The following is a 21,044-nucleotide window of genomic DNA, read 5'->3' as shown; positions in this document are numbered from 1 at the left end:
ATGGGACAATAGGTCCTTCTATCCATACACGATTTTTATCGAAGTGCGTCTTGATTCATCAATTTAATAGTGTCTATTGACTTTAGGGAGAGATCCGAAACGCCAATGAAACATTGGGTAATTTGCACGAATACAAACATTTAAGGTGGTTGTTTTAATATTGTCCTCGATTAAACATTGGGTGATTTGCACCAGCATTGTTTGAATGGTTGTTGGAAATTTGATCTGTGCTTTAGATTTGTCCTCCTTGTCTTATTTTTTCTGTTTTATTGTACTAGAATGTTGATCCCTATTATGAAAGAAAAATAATGCATCTTATTTGAGACAATATAATAGGAAAATTCGAAGTTAGGATTATTCGAAAACGTCCAACAATGACATTCAAGGCTAAAACAATACAACACAACGTACCCAGTTAAATCCTACTACCCCTATTTCGAAAAGTAGGAAGACTGTTTCCGAAAGACTCTCGGCACAATAAAAAACATGATGAAAAAAAATCAGATAAGGACAAATTGATCAAAGCAGTATGAAAATAAAACTAACGGAAACAAAATAAATTATGATAAAACAATCTGAAAAGAAAGTATTTCCTTGTCTTAATTTATGTAATATACTTTTTTTTAATCTGTTCAAAAAAAATAATACATTTTCTTATTTGACAACTTAACTTTAAACTTTGCCTTTTTGCGCTTAATGAGATGATCTATGACCATAAAAATATCTTAAGCTTATTTTAAACAACAAAATTCAAAAATCTTTCTTTATTTCTTAAACTTTTTTAAACTTGATGCTTAATCAAATTATATCACATAAATTGAGAAGGAGGGAGTAGTATCTACATTATCATGGCTATTTTCGTCATGTTTTCTATAACAAACTATATGTTCAGCATATATAACAATTTTGCGACAAAATTTGAACATAAAGAGAACGATTAAGTAGCTTTTATATGACATTACAGTAAATCAAAATCAATGCAAGTCAAAAATCCTTTCTTGTCTTGGAAGAGTTATCCACTTGCCGTTAGACCATTCTTGATGAAATCTCAACACATCAGCAGGATATGCAATGTTATCTGCAGTTGTAGGGAAGTAGACATAGTACTCTTGTCCAATTTTTCCACTAATAAATCCAAACCACCATCCATCGTTGGCAAATACATCAACCATGTCGTACATACGGAAGTTGTTTTCCGTCATTATTTCATGTTGATGAGGTTGAACAGGGCGGACTTCAGCGGCAGTGACAACATCCTCTAACGGGGCAGACTCATCATCAGTCAACAGAGTTTTGTATTTGACTTTGTAATGACAATCACCAAGGGAAGAAATAATAGTTGCAGTATAGTAAGAACCTATAAAGCCGTATTCTTGACTTGCCACTTCAACTTCATCACCCTTTCGGAATACTTTTGTTGTTTGTTGTTTCTTGAATGCTATTGATTTAATTGCCTTTGACATCATCGCCATTCTTGATTGGTGGTGTTTCTCTAAATTATTATTTGTTGTTACTTTGATTGGGGCCATTTGGAGAGTAATAATGGAGATTAGATTCAATTGAAGAAAAGTGAGGAACTATGAAGCTTTGGAAGTGAATTTATAGGAGGAGAATATTGTTTCCTTTGGTGACTGGGAATGGGAATTATTTTCCTGTTTTCTTTTTGTTTCCTTGAATGACTATTTTTTTTTTTTTTTTAATTTTATTTTAAGCAAATCCGCTAGACAGGTGCTTAGAGCTAGTTTTTATTAATAAATAAACGGAAAAGAGTCAAATATAGCCCTGAACTATCAGAAAAGGATTAAATATACCTTTCATTATACTTTGGATCTAAATATACCCTTTCCGTTATATTTTGAGTCCAAATATACCCCTCTGTTATATTTTGAGTTCAAATATACCTCTCTGTTATATTTTGGGTTCAAATATACCTTTTTTCCGTTAAAATTGTCTAAGGTGGACATTATATCTGAAGTGACACTGACAATTCGGTGAGGTGGACACCACGTGACATGCCACCTCACCGCTCAACTCATTTACTCCTCTCTTCCTCTTCTTTTTTCACCACTAACATCTCTCATCATTAGCACCACCACACGATCATTAGCACCACCACACTTGCTAATAACTATAAATGTAAGGGACTAGATCGCCTTCCCCTACACCAAAATCTTCACTTAATTAGAGGGGCCATGTGCATCATTTCATGTGATAAACATAATCATTGCTGCAACAAATTAAAAGTTGCTGATTTTAATTGATGAGATCTGGGGGGGCTACCACACCCATAATTCTTTTTTCAAATTTCTAATCCAGATAGCTCTTTCGGTGACTTCTAAAGGACAAGTAATTGTAAAATCCAGCTAGATATACGTACATTTCACTTTTTTGCCTTCGTATTAGGCTGTCATAAATAATCTTAGATCGATATCGAAGTAAGCTGTCATAAATAATACTTTTTTTGTCCCAAAAAGATTTTTTTTTTTTATTTGGCACAAAATTTAAAAAATAAAAAAAGACCAAAATAAGCTTTAAATATTTGTGTAGCTGTAAATCATCTCGTAAAATTAAATTATTTTTAAATATAAAAAAGTGACAATCTTTTTTAGACAGAAGGAGTATTAAATCAATATCGAAGTAAAACCTTTTTTTTTTTTTAATGTCATGTAAGATCTAGATATGACATTAATTATTAGGAAAAGATGACCCTTGTTTTCCTACTGATAAAGGCAGAATATTGTGTGTTGTGTGTCCATTACTATGTCATGCATAGTAATGGTTATGACAGATAATGGATATGGTGGTGTGGTGGCGCTAATGGTGGAAAAAGCTATGGAGGGAAGGAGGGGAGGAGATGGTAGTGGTGGAAGAAGAAGAGGAAGAGAGGAGTAAATGGGTTGGGTGGTGAGGTGGCATGCCATGTGGTGTCCACCTCACCGAGCTGTCAGTGCCACGTCAGATCCCATGTGTCACGACCCAACCCCGTAGGCCGTGACTAATGCCCGAGCTGGGCACCCAAACACATTCATTTACCAGAATCGCATACGGATCACTTATACATATACAAATATCGGACGTCGTCTCGGTCGTCGCAAACACAAATATATATATATATATATATATATATATATATATATATATATATATATATATCACACAAATCAGCAAGGGGTAAATACGGCGCAACGTCCCAAAACATATACACTGTAGGCCGACAAGGCTGCCACGGCGAATAGGATCGCCCAGAACATAAAACATACGAACACACCTGTACAATAATAAGCGACCATATATGTCCACGTACACTCTAAACGAACAACAGAATCATATGACGGGACGGGCCCCGTCGTACCCCCCGAACAAATATATACATATGCAACGGAAGAATATATACCAAAATATGAGGCTACGGAACAAGGGGCACTCTGAACAATGCAGAATAGGTGTCCCTGGCCTACGGATCACCGAAATGGGCGTCTATACCTGCGGGCACGAAACGCGACCCCCCCCGGAAAGGGGGGTCGATGCGAATATGTACTGAGTATGCAAGGCAAGAAAATACAGTAAACAGAATCATAATCGAACAGAAGTACAGAAAATAAGTATAATATCCAAAATACCAAAACGTTTGTTGCACCCTATTTTAACCGAGGCTAAACAAAGCACAACTTATGGAGCTCTGAAATAGTTAATTATGTACAGAGTCGCCACCTAGCATTTAAGGTATACTAGGGTACCTATAAATTATTAATATATGCAGCTTAACATGATCTACGAAAATAAGTGAGATTCTAGGTAAGGGTTCAAAATTATTAGAAGTGGAAGGTGTTAGGCATCCTTCGAATCCACAAATGTGGTTTTAACCATTTGGACAATTTAACTATACGAGGGATGTGTAAAAAAAAAAGGGGGCTTGATTATTATTTACAAAAAAAAGATTAATGGAATTTAGACTAAAGAATAACTAATATGACTATTCACGTAATAAAGGGTGTAAGTATTTACATATGTAGAAAATACGTATACATGATTATTTACGAGTGAACAAAGTGCACAATTATAGTGACTAACAATTTTGGCTTTACATGAATATATCATAAGGTATTTACTTAACAATGAACGATTTACCTTTGAATAAAAAAAAAGAAAGATTCAAAACATATGTGATATAATAATTATTTAAAAAAAAAGTTATCTACAACTTAGGAGCTTGTGTGAAAAAGGTATAAGGAATGGACATGAAATTATTTTGCACTCAAGGTGAGTTAACTAATTTAACTAACTAGGTATGTACGCCTAATCAATTAATTATGAGAGTACATTCTAAAGCCTAAATATTGAGGAAAATCACCTTATTTATTTACTTAAGTGTGCTAAGCTATTGAATTAAAACTCTAGCGAAACATGATAACTATAAGAATATTAGCTACGAAAAATAATAAACCAACATGCCTAATATTAATTTATCTAAAACACATAAAATTTAAATCACTTAAACGGATCATACAAATACCATCAACCCGCACCCTAGAAAAGTAAAGTTTCACTATATTTTATGCTTGTAAGAATGTAAACAAAATATAAACGACTCTCCCAAATTTAAGAAGCTATTTGAACTTCTTTTGAGTGTCATCTTCAAAAAAGGTAACTCGGATACTGCATGAGACTTAATAAAAATGTTAGTAAGAAAATAAATAACTATCGGATGAATAAAGAAATAATGAATAAACTTAAAATATAAAAAAACCCGTCTTTGTACATGGAAGGCCTTGAAATCAACGGAAATTTCTTCATCTACCAATATAGCATCCGTTCATATCGATGTTCTTTTTGCCAAGTATAGCAATACGTTTATTTTTAGCAACATAAACAACAACATATAAGATAAACAACTTTTGTGATCATTTTTTTTCTACAGGGCAATGGCTCAATTATGAGCAAAACAACACTTATTCTTTCCAAACTATAAAATGCCTCAAATCAGCGATGTTATAACAACAAACAGTAGCAATAAATAGCCACAGCAAGCAACTGTTTGATAGCAGAATAATGTGAAACAAAAAACAGAGCAGCAACAAATAAATTGAAACAAGCACACGTCGCGCGAAAAAGCCAAAAACAGTGACAATATGCAGCAACAACAAGAAGCAAGACGGAGATTCTCCGGCAGCATAGAAGCCACCGGAAAATGCCCAAAAACAGCCAAACAATGGCAGCAACAACACCCATAAAAATCGTGTAAGAAATCAGTCCAAAAAACATAAAACAAATAGATACACATACAATAATATATGAAAAATAATAATAATAATAATAAAAATAAAAACGCATAACAGTGGGATTGTTGGAGAAGACGAAATGGGTTGTTCAGTGGTGGCGTTATTGGTTGCTCCGGCGACGTGAGTTCGCCGGAGAAGATGGTGGAGAGACGGCTCACCGAAGTTGGCAGTGGAGTTGTGGTGGTTGTCGGTTCTTGCTCTAAGCATCCGCCGGAGCTAAAGAAGACGAAGATGGGGAGATGAATACACGGAAAATGGGAAGGGCGGTGTTGTCGTTGTGATGTTGGGGTGTTAAGTTCGTGGGGATAAGGTAGAGTTCACGGAGCTCGGGCTGTATAAACGTGGAAAAGTGGCGGCGTTTGAGAGAGGAGTGAGGAGAGGGAAATGTTTAGGGTTTTGTTTTTTTTTAGAAGAGAGAGGGAGAAGCAAAAATCTGAAAAATTAAGTATCTGTGTGTGTAATAATGAGAGGAGAGAATTTGAGGGAAAGATGGGGAGAAATAGTCAAAAAGGGTAGGAGACATGTGGGAGGGCTAGTTGCAGAGAAAAGGGGAAAGGAATAAAAATCTGAAAATGAGATGTGTTGTCTGTGTAAGTGTGTGTGTGTAATAATGAAGGAGAGATCCCCGTTTTTTAGGGGAAAGAATGGGAGAAAGTCAAAAGTTAGAAAACACATGGGGTCATGCAGAGAAAGGGGAGGAATAAAATCTGAAAAAAAAATGAGAGGGGGGGGAACGAATGGGGAGACAAGTCTAAGATTTAGAATATGTCTTCCCATTTTGCGGAAGTAATGCGATGTAATCATATGCTAATTTACGCAAGATAAATTAAATATTCTTTTTTAGTTTTGTATGTGATAAACTATTTCGATTTTTATGTGTTGATCGATAGTATTAAAATATAACTAATATACATATAAAAATGAGAGTATTAATATACAATTAGAAAAAATGCGAATAAAAAATGTGATTGATTTTTATAATGTGCTGTAAAGAAATAAAAAATAATTATTTACTAAGATATAATTGCTTGTGTTATCATTATCTGTACAAATGACTCTGAAAAAATAATAATTATTTAAATTAATTCAAATGACGATAAATTGATAAAAATCCTAATATTGGCATAAATAAGGATAAGTATTAATTCAAAAAAATCAGGGACTCCGTTAACCCTCTTATTTTGCGTGTTAAAGGAGTCCACATGACCATAACGACCGTTAGGACTGGTCTGTCCATTGGACTGCTTTACCACACAATATTATTGCATTAAATATACTTTCGTCACTTTCCTCTTTTTTTGGGCAATTTAGTTTTTGGACTCTCTTCAGTTTCATAATTTTCTTTTCTTCTTCGTAATTTTAATGTTACTCAAAATCTTTTTCTATATAATTCATTTTTCGTGATTGAAAATAAAATGTTGTGGCTTGTGTTGCATCGGAGGAGGAGGACATGACCGAGAGATAAGCTTGTCCTTAATTATTTAATTATATGCTCAACGACGAATAAATTTAGAGAGCTGTTCTTACAAAACTTACCTTCGTAAAAATTATTTTGTTGGACATATTAATTTTAGTTCATTTACTTGAAACAACTTCTTCTTTTTTCAATCTTTGGGCATATTGTATCGAAAACCGTTACATTTTGTTGGATAAAAGAAATTAAATTTTATGGAGTAATAGTTACTACTACTTGCATGGGAAGTAATAATCTTGTAATGTTTTTTTTTTTCAAATTCATTCACCTTTTTAGTTTTTTATTTTCTGCATATGAGTTTTGGATACTGTCGGATTCAATTAGTTTTTTTCAATTGAGTTCGTATTTATTAGATTAAAAATAATAAACTAAAAAATTATTACTCATTGGCTGTTGTATTTATTAGGTCCCTTAAAATGAAGAGGAAGACATCTATTCGAGGGAAGGGTTAACTCTGTTTCTTTATTATTTCCTTAAAAATAAAAGATTATTCACCAAAGAAGTTGTATTTGTTAGGTCCTTTACAATGAAAAGGAAGACATCTTGGCGAGGGAAGGGTTGATTATGTTTCTGTATTATTTCCCAAAAAATAAATTATTATTTTTCAGAGAAAAGGATCGTATATTTTGGGGAAATGGTTGATTTTGTTTCTTTCATATTTTAATCTGGGTATGGATTTTAGGTCAGGTCAGTTCTTCTTAATTATATTTGTACTTATTAGATTAATAATAAAAGAGTTAAAAGGTATTGTTCATCGGAAGTTGGACTTTTCGGTATGTGTAATTTTATATTAGTAGGTTCAAAATTTTGTGATTATTGTGTTAGAAACAAACTTAAGCGTCTTTGGTAAAAAAATTGACAAACATGTAACCATCTATGAAATTTACTCAAATTATGAACCTTGGCCATTAATAGACCTCTAGATCTCATGTATCCGTTACAGAATTCGCCTTGAAAAAGTGTTACCCCATTTATTTCTTATACTGCCTACGGTACAAAATAATTGAGGAATTAACATCTAAAAGTTGGTCCAAAATAATTGAGATTTCAGTTTATCAAAAGGTATTTTATTCCTTTTTCCAAATTTACACGTGACACATTCTTAACTCAATGAACAAATTAAATTTAATGCTTCTTATAGTTTCAAAGCCCCTCTCAATTAAGGTTATTTTGATCAATATACCTATTAATTTTTAGGAGTAAGTGAATTCTTTTAATCTATGTGCTAAAGTATAAAACCTCAATTATTTTGAACCAGAAGGAGTATGTTGTATTTTCTCCTCCATAGGATGTAAGTATATTTGGTTGTTCTTGAGTTTTCTTCTTCATTGAAAGGTCAGATCAACCTACATATGTGATGTGCCGCGTAATTTTGGCACATGTGACACTTTTAGCGAAGAGTTTTACTTGTTTTCAAGCTAGTTCGTGTCGTTTTTATGTGGTTTTTGTTGTATTTCAGGTATTAAGTGTTTTGATGGCAAAAGTTGGAGAAGTTTGTGAAAACGCAGAAAGAAGTGGAGAAAATAACAAGTCAACGAAAAGGCGGTTTGACGAACCAATTAGACGGACCGCGGAACTTTACGCGAACGTCAAAATGTCTGCCCGAAGCTTTCCACGATGGCGCCGGTTCACAGAAGAGCAATCCTGCGGACCAATCATACGGACCGCAAAACATTTGACGGTCCGTCAAAGAGGTAGCGTAGAAAAGTGCAGAAGACTGTTTGACAGTCGAAGGGCAGAAATTTGGCGGAGCGCAAAAGTGTTTTACGGTTTGCAGAATGAGCCCGACAGGCAGTTTTGACTTTTTACTTGTCACGACTTAGACTCTTATAAATACCTGATATAGGTTTCTTGTAGGACACAAAATTCACCAGATTTCAGTTTTATTTCCTTAGTATTGAATACTCATAGTTTTTGAAGTCTTTTGGGATTACAAACAATTGCAATTAATTTCTCTTCAATTCTAATCAATCATTCGTAAGCATTATGATTTCAATTATTTCTTATTGTTCTTCTTCTTCTTCTTCTTCTATGAGTAGCTAAATTTCTTTACTAAGGTTGTGAACCCAATGATAGGTGTTTTGTGATTGAGGATTGTGATTGATATATGCATAATGGATTGTTAGGGTTTATTTGTTCTTCGTTTTCATCATATAGTTAGTGGTTGCAAACATTAGCTAACGACATAAACATTGGTTTATTTGAAAAAATAACATTGGTTTATTTGAACAAATAACAAGAACTCAAGGCTTTAAACCTTGTTTAATAAATTCACTTAGGAATAAGAAGAATTTACCTGGCATAATTTACCGTTCTTCATTCATACTTTCTTATATGTGGAAAAAGTATAGAAAGAAATAATCTTTTCTTATTGGAAAATAGTCTAAATTCATGTACAGGTTAAGTGCATCCATACAAACGATCCATTAGAAGTATATCAAGATCGATACCCATGATCATATACTTTATCTGACGGGGACACAACCTTAGTTCTTTTTACCCATATATTTATAATTTTAAATTTCTAGTCACTTTCAATTAGTCCACAAACCAAAACAACTATAAAATCCCTTTTTTTAGGAATACATCAGGACCGCAAGATTAGTATAATATTTATTTAGTAAACTTTTCACACCATATTCTCTGTGGGATTCAATCCCAACCTTGTTGGGTTACTATATTTGACATCATCTGCTTTACGCTATTAAAAAGTGTAATTTGAGCGTATCAAATATGATCTAATTGTCACGCCGAATAAAGTGGACAAAAATCCATAGAAACTCAAGATCAAATATCAATAGAGAAAAAAGACCGTTGATTTCTATCTATCTATCTATGTATAAATTTTTTGAAGGATTGAGTTACTAGATATTTTTTGATAGCATATACTTACCAAGTTAATTGACTTGCATACAAATTGACATTATATTTCCAACCAGCACATATGAGAAATGTTTAAAATATGTCAAAATAGTTATATGGCTATAAAACTTTTTAAACTTATATAATATTTGTGTGCTTTGAAAAAATTTCATTAAGGTCAAAATATATTTTTAAATAAACTTGTATTTGAAATATAAAAATAGATTACAGTTTTTAGCGACTGAAAATGGGCAATTTGTAGGGTTGCCCCTTCGCTCGGGGGTGGTCTTTAATTTTTATTCCTCAAATTGGTAGTCTTTAACTTTTGCTCTTTGCTAAAAAAAATTTAGTTTCGGATTCGAACCCCCTCAATTAAAAATTTTTTTAAAAATCGAAAGGTAGAGTTTTTCTTTTGTCTTTCTTAAAAAAAATTTTTTTTTTATTTAGTTAGTGATATATATATATATATATATAAACTTAAATATAACACCAATTTGAAGGAAAAAATTAAAGATCACCCCAAATGAAGGGTAATCCGCGCAAAAAAATGAAAATGAAATACGTATAATAAATCAAACACATGGCGTAAAAAAGAAAGTTTACGTCACTTTAGTTCTACTACTACTAGTAGTCTGTTCTTTCTTATTCTTTTCACGCGTCATTTCTGACTGTACAAACCAAGAAGTCCATACCCTCTGCAACCTCTCAAATCGCCGCCTAAATCCATCGCTGCCACTAACCATCTGACTACGCCGACTATTCCGTCTCTTTTCCTGTCCCAAGGAGCTATCACTTCTCTGCCATGAAATGGACAATTCAGGCTAGAGGATCAGCTCCAAAGCTCAGTTGGCTAAGTATGGAGTTTTTATAATAGAGATCTCAGGATAAAAAATTTCTGTTACCTAATGCGCGTTATCTCTCCTGTGTAATTTATGAACTTTTATACAAGAGCTAAGTTTATCCTTTGCATACCCAAAAAATAGCGACTGTGAATTTCAACGTCATAAAAAAAAAAATCAGCTCCAAAGATCAAACTTATAAATGCACTAAGGGATCTTTTAGTAGGATATAATAGCATTTTAAATGCACTAAGTAGGATATAATAGCGAAAATAATGGTTGTACTATACTCCCTCCGTTTCAAAAAGATTGTCTTAATTTGCCTTGAAATAAATTTAAGAAATAAAGAATTTTTTTTGAAATGTGTGGTCTAAAAATAGCCTTAGATATTTGTGTGATTGTAAATCATCTCATAAAGTTAAATTACTTCTAAATATAGAAAGGTTCTAATCTTTTTAAAATAGATTAAAAAAAAAAAAAGATAATCTTTTGGAGACGGAAGGAGTATTAGTTTTGTTATTGCTAATCTCTTGTTTGTTACACTTTTTCAATTATGTATAACTACAATTTATTTGGTATTATCCCGTGCTTTACTAATATTCAATGGTGTATGTAAGATTTTTCGTAAGTGGTGTCACATTTTAAAATTGAGAACAAATAAATAAAACAATTAATTTCATATTAAAAAACAAAATATAAATAAAATACTACAACTCTATCCATGAATTTTTTTTTTTTTGAAATGTATTCAAGATAATCTCAATATAAATAGTACTAAACACTTTTTTAATATAGGGCACCAAGCTATCACTAGACAATTTATTATTCTTTTTCTTTCATAAATTGTTCTTAATTAATGTCATTTTCGAGAAAAAAAAGTGAAGAAAAAAGAAGTAGCATAACACCGTGAAGAAAAATGAATATTTGATAATATATAAGAGGTTAGTTCACTTATGCTGTTTGTTATGAGAAGCTCATATATTATCAGTACTTATTTTTCTGCTTTTATCCCATCACTCAATGCCTTCATTATGCATTATGATACTACTTGTGCAAATATGCATTGAGTGATGGGATAAAAGGTCCATATATCATAATGAAGGCATTGAGTGGTGGGATAAAAGGCTATCCATACACAATTTTTCATAGGGTTGTCTTTTTTCATCTATTTGATAGCGTCTATTAATGTTGGGAGTGACCGGAAATGCCAATGGACCATCGGGTGATTTGCATGAACAGGTTCATTTAAGGTGGTTGATTAAATTTTGTCCTCGTTTAAACATTGGGTGATTAGCACCAGCTTGCACTACAAACAAATCGGTAATTTATAGAGATTGAAAATTGTAATTCGCAGAGATTGTAAATTACAATTCACAAAGATTTTTAGCCTTTACTAATTGCTAAAAGAAGCTAAAACCTCCGCAAATTGTATCTTTCAACCTCCTCAAATTACCCATTTTTTTTTTAGTGAATTATTTCTATGATTGTTGGAAACTTGATCTGTACTTATATGTATCCTCCTCGCAACATTTACGTACCATCACCCGTCCAACTTTAGTAGCCGTTTGGCCATAAAAATTATTCACTTTTTTTCGAAATTTTTTTTCACCTTTTTTACTTTTAGACATTTGACCATAAATATTCGGAATACAACTCCGGAATATCAAAAACAATAAAAACTTATTTTTCAAAAAAATTTCACTTTTTTAATCTTTTTTACAATACATTTCACTAAAAACTACAATTTTAAAAATTATGACCAAACACAACTCCAAATTCAAAAATTCCAAAAAAATAAATTCATTTTTGGTATTTATAGCCAAACGGCACCTTAAGATTTTACTTCTTATGGCTCAAATTGGATATCTACATTTTCTTTAATTGTACTAGAATGTTGATCCCTATATTACGAAAGAAAAATAATGCATCTCATTTATATATAAGCACAATATCATAAAATTCGAAATGAGGACTATTCGAAAACGTATAATACGACATTCAAGGCTAAACACAATAACAAGCTACATGATCAGCATATGTAACAATTTAGCGATGAAATTTGAACATAAAGAGAATGATTAAGTGACATTCATATCACTGTGGTAAATCAAAAGTTTCTTGAAATCAAAATCAGTGTAAGTCAAAAATCCTTCCTTGTCTAGGAAGAGATATCCACTTGCCATTAGACCATTCTTGATGAAACCTCAACACATCAGGAGGATATGCAATGTTATCCGCAGTTGTAGGGAAGTAGACATAGTATTCTTGTCCAATTTTTCCACTAATAAATCCGAACCACCAGCCATCGTTGGCAAATACATCAACCATGTCGTACATACGGAAGTTATTTTCCGACATTATTTCATGTTGATCAGGTTGCACAGGGCGGACCTCAGCAGCAGTGACAATACACTCTAGCGGCGCAGACTCATCATCAGTCAACAGAGTTTTGTACTTGACTTTGTAATGATAATCGCCAAGGCAAGAAATAATAGTTGCAGTATAATAGGAACCTATGAAGCCATATTCTTGACTTGCTACTTCAACTTCATCACCCTTTTGGAAAACTTTTGTTGTTTGTTGTTTCTTGAATGCTATTGCTTTTATTGCCTTTGACATCATCGCCATTCTTGATTCGTGGTGTTGCTCTAAATTATTTGTTGTTACTTTGATTGGGGCCATTTCGAGAGTGATAATGAAGATTGATTCAATTGAATGAAAAGTGAGAAACTATGAGGCTTTTGCTAGTGAATTTATAGGAAGAGTTTGGTTTCCTTCTGTGACTGGGAATGGGAATTGTTTTCCTGTTTTCTTGAATGACTAGGAATAGGAAGCTTCAGATTTCTTTTTCTCATTGGTTCATATATTTTACTTTCCTAATTTATTAGGGACTTGAACTATGGCAAGTGGGCAAGGATCCGGCTCTCCATTTGGTCCAGTTGCCCTCTTGATATTTGACACCTGTCACTGACTAAATCTAATGACAAGTAATTATTCTATCACATGGACCTTCATTCATACAAATTAACCCAGCTATCTCCCTTTCTCCTTTCCCTCCCATGTCCCAATTTGCATTTTAAAGCACGATAATTACATGGGTGAGATTCTTGTTATTACTGTTGGGATATATACTATTAACTATGTATTTAAATATAATATTTATTATAGAATAATTATTTATTTATTGTTTAATAAAGATTTAAATAGATCATGTATTAGTATGTGTGTCCTTTACTTATATAATAGATGATTTAGTGTATAGAGTTTAGCTTATACATGGAAGATTAAATCATCAGTTCTTATAAGTATAAAATTTATGTTCACAATCTAAGATGAAAATTGGATAAAGTCATCGGTATGATTATAGCACAAGATTATTATAATGTATCTTCATTATGAGAACGGTATAGTTCCGTCTTCCTGTGCTAGTACATTTTGTATGTATTGAACGGACCAAATAGAGATAAGTGTTTTTGTACTGAATATATAAAATAAATTCTCTCGTTCATTAAATGTACTTATACTCTTAATCTTGATATCATTATTATGATCAATGTGATTTGTTCATTATTTTAATTTATTAAAAGGTACGACTCAATTGCGCATCTATGTATTCTTGGTAAATTAGATAATAGTAAAATACATTTGTGAAATAATAATTAATTGATAGAATCCATGTCTCGGCTTTGAGATTGATGATACCCCTTTATGAATGCTTATAAGTCTCATGTGAAAACCCTGCAGGTGAATTTTGTATCCGTCACATGATATAAGTTAAGCGGAATACAAAAGTTTCAATTAGTCAATGAATTAAATTGTCAGTAATTTAATTTAATTGATTGGTATCTGTAATATTAGCATGGGGAGTTAAATAAGATTTAATAAAAGATTTCGAAATTGAATTAAGGAGTGCAGTTACGATTTTTTAGTGGAATAATTCATAATTTATTATGGTAGGATTAATTCAGATTTTTTGAATTAATTTCATAATAATAAGTCTCGTTAATTAAATTCTGTGGTCCCTATTGTGCCCGAATAATAAAGAATTAAATGGAATATTATTTCTTGATGGAAAATAAAGACCCAACAGGTTTTGAAAAATGGTGAAAACCCTAAACCTGTAGTTATAAAATAGGGGTCTTATTCCATAAGGAGGCTAAGGGTTTTATAAGTTTCTACACTTTTTTCATAGAAATTCGCCCACACGAATTTCACAAATTCTGGTATTATTCGGGTTACACAGCAGAAGACTGTGGAACTGAAGGATGACGATCTCGTGGATGGTGTGTGTTCGTGGTTGAAGATTCGATTCTTGGTCGCGGTCACGCTTCAAGAGATAAGTATCAATTTTATGTTTGATTAATATCTTGATTATGTTGTCTATATTACATGCAAATTCGATTCTAGCTATTTGCTTCCACTGCATATGCCTGTATTCCATCCGTTGCAACTTGCAACATAGATGCGCGGAACAAAGTGAGCCACTATATAATCACTATATGCCAGTTTTATTTTATTGTGGTGGAGAAGAATCTTAATTTTATTGAAGAGATAGAAACTTTAATTTTTAGAATGACAAAAAAATTGTTTTCAAATATATTGCTGAGAAGTAGTTTTATTTTCGGAATTAAATGGGCTATAGTTTTCGTTGAACTTTGCTGCTTTTTCCACGACCGTTCTATAAATATGTACTGCAAGTAATTATTAAGCTCTTTCATCTTTTTGATTCAATTCATAATAATCCCGCAACTGAATCTTTCCAATCTCACAAATCATTGTTCACTGGATAAGTTGGGAGGGAAAGGAGAAAGGGGGCTAGCAGCTGGGATTGTTTGTGTGAGTGAAGGTCCACGTGATGGAATAATTATTTGCCATTAGACTTATAAAATGATAGTTGTCAAAAATCAAGAAGGCAACTGGACCAAATGGAGAGAAGGCTCACTGACCCGGCAAGGGGGGAGGAACAAAATACCGCTAAGTGCCTTTCTTTAATATGCCTGATTAAATATGGAAAGCTACTCGAAAATCTAGTAGCAGGACTGTACTGGAAGGGCAAAAACTGTGTCAAAAAATAAAGCTAAGCAGTGCAATAATAGGAGTTATTCTTAATATAAGTAGAGCTCATTCGATTTTGTATAAATTTGTGAATAAACTAACGATTTGGTATAGAAAACTTCTTTCAGAAAAAAATTCAAAAACTAAAACCAAAGATAGTTTTTTAAAATATATTTTAGTTTTGAAAAATCAAGTCTAAATGTTTTGTCGAAACCATGAGGCATGAGCAATCAAAAAGCATGTTTTTATATGAATTTAATATATTTTGTACGCAATTATCTTGAGCTAAAACTTTATTTGATACAGAATAATTTTGATGTTTGAATCCTAATTTATATATCATACATAAATGAGATTAATTGCACAATTCTTAAGTTATGCTGATTGTCAGGATTTTGGCCACGATTAATGACGGATTGCAAGATTTTGATCCACAAGTGTTGAAAGATCCTGACGTTTAGTTGATTACGATAACTTGTTGCTAAGACAAGTCTTTCCTAATATCAAGTAAGAATTTTATTCTCGTTTATGAGAAAGAAGTTATTTTCTTGACGATAATCGTAACTTAGTAAGACAAGACTTGGGTAATATCAAAATAAAAAATCATGACGACTCGCCAAGATTTTGCTTACGATTCTTGTGTTATTATATTTGGAACTTTTTTTAACAAGGCTAAAATTTAAATGATGGCACCCGAAAATCCTATTTGTGAAAGAGTTAACTACGTATATATACATCTTAAGGAAAACGTAACGATAGTTTTATATTTACAAAACATAACATTACAAATCCTATACAAAACATGTTTTTTGTTTTAAATATATATATATATATATATATATATATATATATTTTATATTTTTTTTATTTTTTAAAAAATTATTGTTTTAAAAAAAAATTAAAAAAATTATTTTTTAAATATTTTATTCGCTCAAAATTTATGTGAAAGTATTATGAAATGTGTACATCGCTCAAAAATTTATGTATGAAAGTTATATGAAATGTGTATATCGCTTAAAATTTCGCTCATATTTTCGTATATAAAGTTCATGTTAGATTTCTGTAAAATTAATACAACTACAACAACATTGTATACAACTTTGATACAACATTCAAGACTTAAAATAATCGCTCAAATTTTTGTGTATGAAATGTGTATATCTTGCTCAAGGCTTAAAAAGTTCGCTCAAATTTTATGTATGAAGAACGTATGAAATGTATATATCTCGATCAAGGCTTAAACATTACGCTCAAAATTTTATGCATAAGAATGGTATGAAATGTGTATATCTCGCTCAAGACTTAGAATTTAATTCACATTTTTCGTATATAAAGTTCATATTAGGTTTCTGGAAAATTAATACAACTACAACAATATTGTAACAACTTTCATACAATATTCAAGGCTTAAAGTTTTCGTTGTTTTCGCTCACAATTTTTGTGTATGAAAATTATATTAAAAATTTCGCTCACATATACACATTTCATACATGTTTCATACAAATTTTCATACACAAAAAAAAGTTGAGCTAATTTTTTAAGCCTTTGAGCAAATTTTAAAAAATATAAAAATTATTTTAAAAAAAAATTAAAATATATTTTTTTTAAAAAATATTTTAAAAAAAATATATTTTCTTGAAAAAAAAATAAAAAAACGAAAAATATATGAAAATCAGTCATGTTTCGTAATATATCATTATGTTTTGTAAATAAGGAAAACTATCGTCACGCTTTGTAAATATTTCTCCTTAACATGTATATATATGTAGTTTTCCCTTTGTGAAAATCATCCTAAAGTTAATAGGAATTAGTAAAACTTACACAAATAACTACTTTTTAATAGTTTCTAACAAGTTATAGTTACAAGTTGAAGATTTACAATTCGTAGCTGTTTTTGGCTGTATTTCAGTTGTATCTCACGTTTTTGAAATACAATGAAATACAACGAAATACAGCGAAATACAGCGCGGCTGTTGAGTAAAAAAAAGGCTATATTTATGGCAATAAAAATCTTTTTCAAATTATATGGTAATTTGTATTAATGGTTCCATGATTCACGCAAACCTCATGAGGTTCCATTACGGTAACGTCTCTATCAAAATCACTCCATTCAAAAGTTTTTTGCTGGTTTTTGTTGTATTCGGTTGTATTTTGCATTTTTGAAATACACAAAAATACAAAATTTGGCAGAGTAAAAATAGGTTGTATTTATGGAACATATTCTCTTCTTTCATTTTAAATGGTAAGTCAAATTAAATCAACCATGTATCACGCATAACGACTGAAGTTCCATAACAACCCACGTTTCTCTCTCCAAATTACTCCATTCCAAACTTTTAAAAATACTTCCAAATACAGAAAAATATACACTGGAATACAATGAAATATGATTGATTGTTTAAGAAATATAAAATTGTAGTATGCGTATATACAATGGAATACAATGAAATGTATCAGAAACTGTTTCGTAAATTAGAAATACATTGAAATATAGCGAAATATACTTAAATAATACACTGAAATATACTGAAACAGTACATTGAAATACACTAAAAAAATGACGAATATACATTTCCTCCTTCGAAATACAAAGCGAATACAAAAAAAAATACATTATAACAAAAAAAAAAAATACAACCACCACAACCACAAACCCTACCGAACCACCACAACAACTGGAAAAACCCTCCTCCTTCCTCCACCCCCTTTCTTCCGATCCACCATCCTGCTCCACTTCAAAAACCCTACCGAACCACCATAACAAACTGGAAAAAACCTCCTCCTTCCTCCGCCGCCTTTCTTCGATTCACCACTGTCCTCTTCCACTCCAAAAATCATACCGAACCACCACCAAAAACGATTAATACATGAAGCATATGGAGTTCAGATCTGAAGAACTAGAACCTTTAATTTTTTTTCGAGTTCGAGACGGAGATGGTAGTAATAGTGGTGGTGGTGGTGTTGACGGCGGCGTGGGTGGTGTAGATAGAGAAGGGAGGGAGGGGTACGTGAGGGGAAGGAGAAGAGAGGCCGGAGATAGAGAAAGGGAGGGAGAGAGGCGGCAGTGAGGGGAAGGGGAGAGAGGAGAGAGAATTTTTTTTAGGGTTTAGAGAAGATGATAAATTTTAAATGTGTAGTGAGGGAGAATAGAGAGGTACATGTATTTCAAAAGTTACTAGACCAGTTATGAAATGTAATTTTGGAAAAATAAAGCTACAAAAATTAAATAAAAAATAAGGTAGTTATTATTCATAAATAAGTCTTAGAGGTAGTTATGGCAAGTAAATTGTAAATACTCTAGGCCGATTAAGGGGCTTGTTTAGATGGGTTAAATGCGCTGGAATTTGGGCCGAGCAGGCCCCACTTGACAGATTTAGCCATGGACCGAATGAGTCGGCCCAGGATTGTGGCTGGCCTAACAACGGTAGACTTGCCTTAGCTAACCTTCATACAAAAAATTGTGTCCTCCATATGGACGGGTCTTTAATTTATTTTTCCCTCAAATGGCTGGTCTTTAAATTTTGTCCTTACTTTTCATTTAATGAAAATTTGTGAGGCAATATCCTTATACATTGATCTATGATATCAGAGATTCTGGATTCAAACCCCAGCAGAGTAAAAAACAAAATCGCAAGCCAACATTTTCATAGAAACTATGCCTATTCGGGTTTAAGTTATGCCTTAAGGCATAGTTCTGTAATAGCTTGGCCGAATAGGCATAGTTTGATATGAAACCTTACCTTGCGATTTTTTTTTTTTTTAGGGTTCGAACCCAGAATCTCATGGGTATTTTCGGCCACTTTTGTATTATTTAAAGTAACGAACTGCAAAAATTAAAGACCAGCGATTTGAGGGAGAAAAATTAAAGACCACCCCAAAATAAGGGCATTCGTGCGAATGACCCAGTTTCATAAAGGAACGGAAAAAGAAATGAAAAAAATGATCAAAATGGTCCTTAACGTATGGGGGTTGAATTTTGGTCCTTGATGTATATCACTTAATTGAAATAGTCCTCCATTTATGCAAGATGTGATAGTCTCTGATCCTAAACCCTAAAATTTAATGGTTCTCTGATGGGGTTTAGGATCAAAACGATCACATTTTACATAAATGAAGGACTATTTCGATTAACTGGTATATATCAAGGACCAAAATAGTTCAACCCCATACATTAAGGATCATTTTGATCATTTTCTCAGAAAGAAATCAACATTTTGCGACCTTTGGGAGAAGGAGGAGAAGAAGTTTTTAGAAACATTTAATGGATGGATCCAACATGTGAGTTGTGGCCCCTAGCTTTAGACAAAACACACTTCAGGTTTAGGCTTAGGAGCCTGATGAGATACTACACGTATTTTAATATCGGTACAATCTGTAAAACGACTTTTTAATGATTAGCATATACTATCCAGCAACCAAATTCACCAAAAACGTGAGTCATGGGGGATGGGGGATTTGCCAATTCCAAGTCGTATGCACGCAAGCGTATCTATGCAAGTTGCAATGCAAATCTAATAGTAAGACACCTCCAGCTACATGTTGTGTCAATAATTGCATTTCTTATTCTTCTTTTTAAGTGATAACGGCACTAACCATTCATATTTTAGGACACACTTGAAAGAAGTAGACAAGAGAGATGATTTGTCTGCACTGATAGGGATATGGTTATGGATTTCTCACTTGGGATGTCAACCAATTAAATTAACTCCCAATATCCCAAAGCTCTGTGCTGGTTTATTGTCACGAATAGTGCTTTTTATGACCCAGCTTTTCTCACTAATGTGTTTGTAGTAGCCATTATCGATATAAAAGAATGTTCGTCATAATTTACACCAAATCAAATCAGCTTATCGTGATTAAATAATTAAATGACGTGAAAATGTAAATCAACTTTTTATGTTATCGAAGTTTATTTGCTAACATACATTATGCATTTACTAATTTAATGTAAACATCGTACTCAATTAGTAGTGTTTTCTTTGCGCATTTACTCATTCTATTCTATATCAAGACCTCACTTCCCACCATCTTCTTCCTTTTATGTTGTGCTTCTTTTTAATTGAAGGGAATTGTCATAGCTCATCTAATAGAATTACTAAGGTCATTTGATTCACTGTAAGATTATTCCAACTATAATTCCGGGAATATCATCTTGAGGTTATAACCCCACTTTTATATGAGAAAGATAATCCAAAGATTTTGTTACAAATTTTATTCTGATTTTAGCTAATAACCTAATAAAATACCGGACAAATTTAATCTTAAATTTTATACTGAGATAACCCCTTATCTCGATAATCAAATGGCCTCTAAGAGTACTGTATGGTTCAGGAATCAACTAGATGGTGTTCCATGTAATATCTTCTCTCCCCTGTGGTTCACAACACACGCCAAAACTTCTAATCAAGCGCCCATCCTGCTAATATCGTTGTTGATATTTTCATTAACTTTTAAACTGTTTTTATAGGCACCTGTCACTAAATAGGATATATATGATATCCTAGTGAATATTAGCAGTAAAATACTACTAGCATA

The 21,044-nt window shown here is 32.3% G+C and overlaps 2 protein-coding genes across 2 annotated transcripts; both read right to left on the bottom strand.

Annotated features, from left to right (window-relative positions):
- Positions 1 to 974: 974 nt before the first annotated feature.
- Positions 975 to 1,472, bottom strand: LOC132053981 (protein AGENET DOMAIN (AGD)-CONTAINING P1-like). The gene has a single exon (XM_059446067.1). It carries the CDS (start codon positions 1,470 to 1,472, stop codon positions 975 to 977), a length of 498 nt encoding a protein of 165 aa, XP_059302050.1.
- An 11,112-nt stretch (positions 1,473 to 12,584) lies between these two features.
- On the bottom strand, positions 12,585 to 13,082 carry LOC132053980 (protein AGENET DOMAIN (AGD)-CONTAINING P1-like). The gene has a single exon (XM_059446066.1). The coding sequence runs from the start codon at positions 13,080 to 13,082 to the stop codon at positions 12,585 to 12,587; it is 498 nt and encodes a 165-aa protein (XP_059302049.1).
- Positions 13,083 to 21,044: the final 7,962 nt, after the last annotated feature.

This window comes from Lycium ferocissimum, chromosome 4 (assembly GCF_029784015.1).
Source record: "Lycium ferocissimum isolate CSIRO_LF1 chromosome 4, AGI_CSIRO_Lferr_CH_V1, whole genome shotgun sequence".
Taxonomy (NCBI): Eukaryota; Viridiplantae; Streptophyta; class Magnoliopsida; order Solanales; family Solanaceae; genus Lycium; species Lycium ferocissimum.
This window is presented reverse-complemented; position numbering and strand designations above follow the sequence as displayed.

Coding starts and splice junctions, on each gene's coding strand:
- LOC132053981 (XM_059446067.1), bottom strand. CDS start 1,472: ATGGCGATGATGTCAAAGGCAATTAAATCAATAGCATTCAAGAAACAA.
- LOC132053980 (XM_059446066.1), bottom strand. CDS start 13,082: ATGGCGATGATGTCAAAGGCAATAAAAGCAATAGCATTCAAGAAACAA.